The 7,547-nt window shown below is 35.2% G+C and overlaps 1 protein-coding gene across 1 annotated transcript in view; it reads left to right on the top strand.

The window, feature by feature from the left end:
* Window positions 1-7,547, top strand: part of LOC108970118 — a gene marked incomplete at its 5' end in the record, with an annotated part of 98,909 nt that overhangs the window by 70,006 nt on the left and 21,356 nt on the right. Inside the window, 3 exons of the mRNA XM_018935269.1 lie at window positions 1,035-1,160; window positions 2,398-2,718; window positions 2,930-3,267. Coding sequence (XP_018790814.1) covers window positions 1,035-1,160; window positions 2,398-2,718; window positions 2,930-3,267 — 785 coding nt within the window. The remainder of the gene's footprint in view (window positions 1-1,034; window positions 1,161-2,397; window positions 2,719-2,929; window positions 3,268-7,547) is intronic.

Below are 7,547 nucleotides of genomic sequence, written 5' to 3'. Positions count from 1 at the left end.
TTTTATTAAATTTATAACCATTGAATTAAAAAAAAATGTGTTAATTTAAATTAATTATATTTGAGTTCAAATATTTTTAAATCGGTTAAAATACTTTGGTTTAATGGAATTTAAATTAAATTAATATTACTAAGTTTATATTATGTACAAAATTAATTCATTGCAATTTAATAACATTAATTTCTTCGAAGTAATTTTAATCTAAATTTTTGTTTAATTTCACTTCGATATCATTCATTAATTAAAAATTTTAATTTAATTTTATTTGTATATTATTTTTTGGGATATCTTTCACATTAGCTCTGTCCTTTTCGGAAAATGCAGCAGATTTTTGCAACCTTTTTAATGTTACCCTCTTGTTAATCCACGAGAGAGTAAACTTTGAGAGCTCTGTAAATGGCTCTGTCTCTAGCCTCTCTAACTTTGCAAAGTCTATTATTTCGACATGAACATTTTTTGTGGGTCCGATTTTTACTTCTTGTACCGACATGATTACAAAGTTGCTACCGAAATTACACTCAAGCGCCTCAGCATTTAGCCGACAACCACTCAATAAGTGCCTTTAAGATTTATACCTGCTATGGTTTTAATAGTTTCAGTTAGATAAGTGATAAGCTGCTCAAATATTGCTAAAATGGTTTATATGTATTTATTTTTTTTTTGATTATAAATATAAAAAAAGTAAGTTAAATTTTGAGTAGAAATACGAAAAGACTTTTTGGACTACCCAATATTGTGTCCACATCTTCAAAAACCTGAACTACATATATCAATGTAGTCTGAATCGTCGGCAAAATAGACGGTTTTAAACTATAAGGAGAGATTGATGAATGTTTAGGTTAGTAGCTACTATCTTAGTTAGGAATGTCAAATGTCAAAGCCTAAGTTGTAGATACTTCAAAATATCTTTATTGAATTTTAAGTTATTTTTTCATTCATAAATTTTCCTTTCCATTATTTCAATAAAGGAGTTTTTTATTTTAATTTATATTATTACACATAAACTTCTTTTAAATTTTGTTTTGAATTTTTAGTCGTTATTACTTACAAAAAGGGTGGCATGAGTGCGCCGCCACGCTTTTATGAACAAACAACTGCCACTAGTATTCTAACAACACAAATCTACAACAGTACAATAACAAAAATTAAAACAGATAAAAGTAAGAATACAAACAATCAGTCCCCAGTGTCCAATAAACAACACATACGCATTAAAAAATCAGACATATGCATTAGGGTGGTCCTTAGGCAAACAAATGATAGGAACTTCATATATCCGTACACATATTAAATTGAAATTTCGATATGAAAAAATAAATAAAAATGTTCAAATATTACCGAAAGTCGGTACTAATATAAATTGAAATATCGAAAATCGGTAAAAAAAAGATGTTGATATTTTACTGAACATCGGTACTGAAATCAATTAAAATTTGTCTTTCATTACAAACAAAAAACAAAAAAAAAACTAAATGAATATGTTCAGATTTCACGGTACATTCTTAATAAAATAAGTTGGGTTTTTACCGAAAATCGGTACTAAAATAGATATGATTTACGATTTGTGAATGATACAACATGACGAAAATGTTGAAATATTACCGAAAATCGTTAAAAAATATGTTGAGTTTTACCGAAAATCGGTACTGCAGTAAATTGAAATTTTTATTTGTCTATGAATAAAAAAATTAGTAAACACATATGCTCGACTATTACTGAAAAACAGTAAAAAAAATTTTAATTTCTTACCGAAAATCGGTACTACATATTATTGGAATTTCAATTAGCCTATGACTAAAAATAAATAATTAAAAAATTTTCAAATAGTACCGACAATCGGTAAAAAAAGTTTGTTTTTTACCGAAAATCGGTACTAATATAAACAGCAATTTCCATTTGTCTACAATGTCGAAATATTAATATTACCAAAAATCGGTTTCAGCTATAACACATATTAATGGTAGTACACATTGGGGTTGGTTAAAGAGAGTGAGAAGCGCTCAAAAACAAATAGTTTTCTCATGTATTATAAACTCATATGTAATTTTGATGAAATTAGTACCGAGTTTAGAAAAAGTTTGTATCTTTACTAAAATTTTGTGAAGTAAACCAACTCAAATCGACATCAAAAAATATTCAGCTATGCCATTGATAGAAGAACTGAACTGAAGGAAATTTATTGAAAAAATCCATATTCAGCAGTTAAGGACCACCCTAATACATACATTTACTTCACTGTAGCAGTGGTTGGCATAAATGATTTGTAAACAAACCCCCCAACCACAATATCCTTTCATCGCTAAACTACGCTTGTCCATGTACTAATAACGGTCATCAATTCTCACCACTGCCAATGCGTAACATCATTGTATTCCATCTTTTTGTTTTTTTTTTTAGATCTCTCGCTCGCCTATGCGCCCGTAATCGAGGATATCCGGCCATTTCTCGGCATACTAGTCGGCATTGTGGGCAGCATATTCCTGGTGGCGCTTATCATTGTCATTATTGTTCGCATGCGCGGCTCGACGGGACGCGATCGCAATAATTACTCGCATCCAACGACGACCACTGGGCGTGGCAATAATAATAATGGCAGCGTCAGCATCGGTACACTACACAATGGCCAATCAATACAGGATATACGCATCGGTCGGGATACCTGCCATGTGACGAGCAGTTTAGATAGCATAGACAAGAATCCGGATATAATACCGCAAGGTGGGTGACAACAACTACACAATACAATACCGTTTACAGTTGCGCAATAGTAACGGTAATGGTTTGTGGTAGTGTGTGTGTATGTGTGATTGCTTGCTGCCAACTGGTCTTCCATACACACATACTAACACATATACACATCTGCAAATATGCAAAACTATAATTAATGTCGACTTGTTTCGCCTTGTTTCTTGTCTCTCTATGTTTGCAGATGGCCGTGACGATGACGAGGAGTGGACCACCAAGGGACATAATCGCGCTTATGCAACAGCCGCGCTGGCGGAGCAGAACGCCGTCATCACCTCATCCACGTATGATCATATAATGCCAACATATGCTGTTGTCGATAAGAAGTCGGCAGCGCAGCATTTGCAACAATTACAACARCAACACCAGCAGCAGCAACAACATCAACAACAACAACAACCGCCACCGCCACACGGCCAATACATACACTACAATGCGCTGATACCGGTGAGCAAAATGGGCGGATATGCTGCGCACCAGCAACAACAACAACAGCAACAGGCGCAGCAGCCACTAAATAAGGTACATGCAAACACACAAAATTAAGCTCAAAGCGCTCTAAGCAAGCCAAAACCAAGCCAATTGTCGCCAAATAGGCCGAGCCATTACAAGCAGTGCCGTTCAGACGGCTYGGCTGCAACAAAGCGCCGCACCTTTGCAACACAGCATCACATCGCGCCAATGTAACAACAATGTGCGCTCAAGTTGTGCTTATTTATAGCGGCCACTGTGTGGCTTAGAAATTTATCACCGTTGCGCATAAATGTTGCCACATTATGTTGCCGCATGCGGTGGCCGACAACAAAATATGGTCGYTTATGCGCTGGTGCGCACTGTTTCGCACACTTTACGACGGTGTTGTTCGGCGGTTTCGGCTGTCATTTGGAAAATTGATAATCCTAAATGCATTTCGGTACATTGCTCTTTTGTTTTTTCACGCATAAATCGGGTCGCTTAGCATTGTTCGAATTGACTTGTGAAAACAATGCACTGACTGATTTATAACGGTATCTTTTGTGTGGGGAGCAATTTTAATTGACTTCGAAAAATAATTCGAAATCTAATTTTTCGAAATCGATTTTTTGCGAAATCAATTTTTTTCGAACGTGAATTCACCAAAATAGAACTTTTTGGAAATATATTTTTTTMGAAATTAAATTTTTTCAAAATAAACTTTTTTCGAAATCGAGTTTTTCGAAAAAGATTTCTTTCAAAACAGAATTTTTTTTCGAAATTGTGTTTTTCAAAAGAATTTTTTCGAATTCAAATTGTGTCGAAATCGATTTTTTTTCGAAATATATTTTTTTCGAAGTCGAATTTTTTTAAGTCGAAATTTTTTCGAAATCGCATTAATTTTTTTAAACTCCCAGCAATAAATGACTCATCAGGTGGTTTCAGCGAAAAGCTACGCAAGCTTCATATCGCAAGTTTACGAAGTATTATTCACGTTCCAGTTTATGGATTTGCCTATACCCCCAACTCTCGTAATTTACAAACACCCTAGTTAAGACAGGCACCCTCGAAAAAGGTGATAATTTTACTGGTTATCCAATATTCTGTTAGGTGAGTGTCTATAATACTTTGCCACCATCAACAATTCCTGTTAAATAGTCATGGACAGTGGGTTCTAAAGWTCAAGTAATCATTTGAGAGTAAACCAGGTAAACCAGCTGACAAAAACGGCGCCTCCAGGCTTTTAAATACGGTGTAACTTATTACGTTTCTATGATCCCTTTCTTCTGTRTCAGTTTTTACAATTATTGGATCGTCTCAAAATCGGATTAATTTCACTGTGGCTAGGCATTTGGCACTTTTCCACATTATCATTACTGCTGTTTATCGAGAAGGCGATTTAAAAATMGTTCATATTTCTTCAACTTTTGAGCTATTTTATGATTCTTTTGGTTTTCTACTAACCTCTCTTTATCGAATTTGGTTCAAGATCAGCAGATTTCTGCGTTGTAACTACTCTAGCTTGTTCCAGATTTTACCAGTGTGAGTCCCACAACTGGTATTATTGTCGGTTTGAGAGGAAAAAGTCTTGTAATTTTGCTTAAGTTTTCTAGCGCTTTAATGCTTGTCTACAGCACATTACTTCCTTAATATAATGCCATGATTTTAATAAAATCGAATCTATAGCATAGTAAATATACCGATATCCCGCAGCTCTCTTTATCATATAATCACTGATCCAATTGCTGAAATCATCTTGAAAAATGCTCACGAGAAGCATGTATTTAAATTGCTTTATTATAGAGTTGAAAGGAAGCTCACTTCATCTATCATAACATAGATGTACGTCTTCGCTTTGAATAGCTTTCTAATATGACTGGGTTGGTGTTATGTTAATATTGGATTCTAAAACCATCATAAGCTTCAATTATATATTATTCGATTTATAAAATAACAGGAAAATATGAAATATCCACAGTTAAACTAAAATTGTATTTAAACTTTAAAAACTTGAGCACATTAAACAGTTTCATTGGCCAACTAGTTTGAATATTGCCTTTATTAAGGATGTGTGTCCTGGCTAAATTTTTATGTATTTTCGCCTAATTGTATAAAACATTTATATTTTTTGTGAATAACTGAACAAGTGGAACGTTTTAGTTCTATAATACATTTTTGTTACCAACAATATTGAAAATGTTTGCTTACCAAACTGTATAGCCGTAAATTTGACTCCTTCAAGACTTAGGAGTGCAGATTAGAAATAAGAATTATAATTACTGTTAATAATGCACGAAAGCATGCAATTCACGTCCGATCACGGGCTGTCAGTGTCCAAATCTTCAACGCATTCGCCAATAAGACACATCAAAGACTGCCGCCAGCCGAGAAGACCAGCTGCATTGACACGCTGCAATGTGGTTTATTGAAAATTGTTGAAAGGCATTGCTATTTCATTGCTGCAAGTAAGCAATTTGCACGGCGTTCCACGTCACAGTGTGTGTCTGTGTGCCATATGATTGCAATGCTTAACAGGAAATGAACAAACCGGCGCGTCGGATATCGCTGATGGCTGTGGGTTGCCAGCAATGACGGCGTATCTCTACACCGCGCCCAAAATGCTGCTACACTTATTGCATATTGTGCAACTACGAGCAACTGTCGGCCATTGTTAACTTGTATATATATGTGAGCATAGCGCTGCGTTGCGGCTAAATGCATTTTCAATCACTTTGCGCCGGTACAGTAACAATGCCAAGCCAGTAATGTGGCCAGAAGAACATTACCAGCATCATTGCGGTGGACAGCGCCAACATTCGAACTCTGCTATTGAGCTGCTCGAAGGCGTGCTTTTGAAGGCGACAGCGGTGAAGGCGGCAGCAGCAACGCGGCATTGTCGTTGCGGCCGGCGCACTTTACGAGCTCCCAAAGCGTGTTTTTGTGCCATACATTGCAGGCTCTTGTTTATCGTGCTCATAATTTCCATGGTTAATATCGCATTGTTCGCGCTTTGGAAGGATATTTCACGCGAAGTTCTATGCCATTTCCACTTTATCTCGGTTTTTTGGGGTGGTGCGACCGCTGGCTGCCTTGGTGGCACGGCGTAGTTGCACACACATCCACACCCATAATTGCTTAGTGCTCTTTTGATAACCACGCTCAGAGTGACCTTTCAACGGCACTTCATTTAGGCGTAAAGTGTGAAATGCGAAGTTGATTTAGTAACGGTGCATTAGCGTTGCATTTTCGGCAACCTTTTTTTTTTTTGTTTTTTCTGTTTTGGTTTTGATATTTGCTTTGTTCGAAACATCTATGAGTGTTAATTAACTGTGAAATTTGGTTTTGAATTTATGGCTTCGCATTATAGAGTGCTAAGTTATTAAACACAATTTGGGAAATTGAGACATTCATTTATGGATCAGTTGAGGGTTTGAATGCGGGTTATATTAATTTTTGAAGTGCTATCACAATTATTTTCCGACGCCGCTATTCGAGAACGGACAAAATCTCAATAATTTTTAATACTTCAGTTTCGAAAGAACCCTATTCATACAAGTATCTTCAAACTCTGGAACTCACTTTTTCGATAAACCTCATAAAGTTTTCCAGTTAGATGGTTGTAATTACATCAAGTCAACTAAAATACAGTGTGGTTTTTCGACTATATGACAGCGTGGTTTGGGTCGCTTACCATTGTGCGAATCGCTTTGTAAAAACTATKCATKGACTTATTTATAACGGTAACTTTTKTAWGGCGAGCGTTTGAATTAACTTCGAAAAAACTCAGATCTTCTTAAATATAATTTTTTAAATTCGAAAATTTTCGAAATTGAATTTTTCATAATAGATTTTTGTGACATATTTTTCGAAATCGAATTTTTTCGAAATAMATTTTSTTCGAAATTCAGTTTTTTAAATCGAGGTTTTTTTTACTTCCATCAATAAACCATTCCTTCTTCGACTAAATGACGGCGTGGTTCGGGTCGCTTAGCATTGTTCGAATCGCTTTATGAAAACAATGCACTGACTGATTTATAAATATAATTTTATAAGTTGAATTTTTATAAATAGACTTAATAAATAAATTAAAATTTTTTTTTGTCGAAATCGAAATTTTTATGACAGCGTGGTTCTTTTAYCGAATTTCTTCATCGTTGTTGTCCGTACCAGACTATCTTATCTAGCTATCTTAACGGAGTTTACAAAACCAGACAACCCGTTTTAGGTTTCGCAAATCGTTACAAATTCGGAGCACCAACAGATTGCTATATACTTAAGAGTGAAGCCGTCTATTATAGAATCACACATAAAAAAAACGTGCATTGTTTCAGGATGTATAACTTATCCAA

This window comes from Bactrocera latifrons, unplaced genomic scaffold, assembly GCF_001853355.1.
Source record: "Bactrocera latifrons isolate USDA-ARS-PBARC rearing strain unplaced genomic scaffold, ASM185335v1 scaffold_282, whole genome shotgun sequence".
In the NCBI taxonomy this organism is placed as follows: Eukaryota; Metazoa; Arthropoda; class Insecta; order Diptera; family Tephritidae; genus Bactrocera; species Bactrocera latifrons.
The sequence above is the reverse complement of the archived record's forward strand: the minus strand, read 5'-3'. Positions and strand labels throughout refer to the sequence as shown.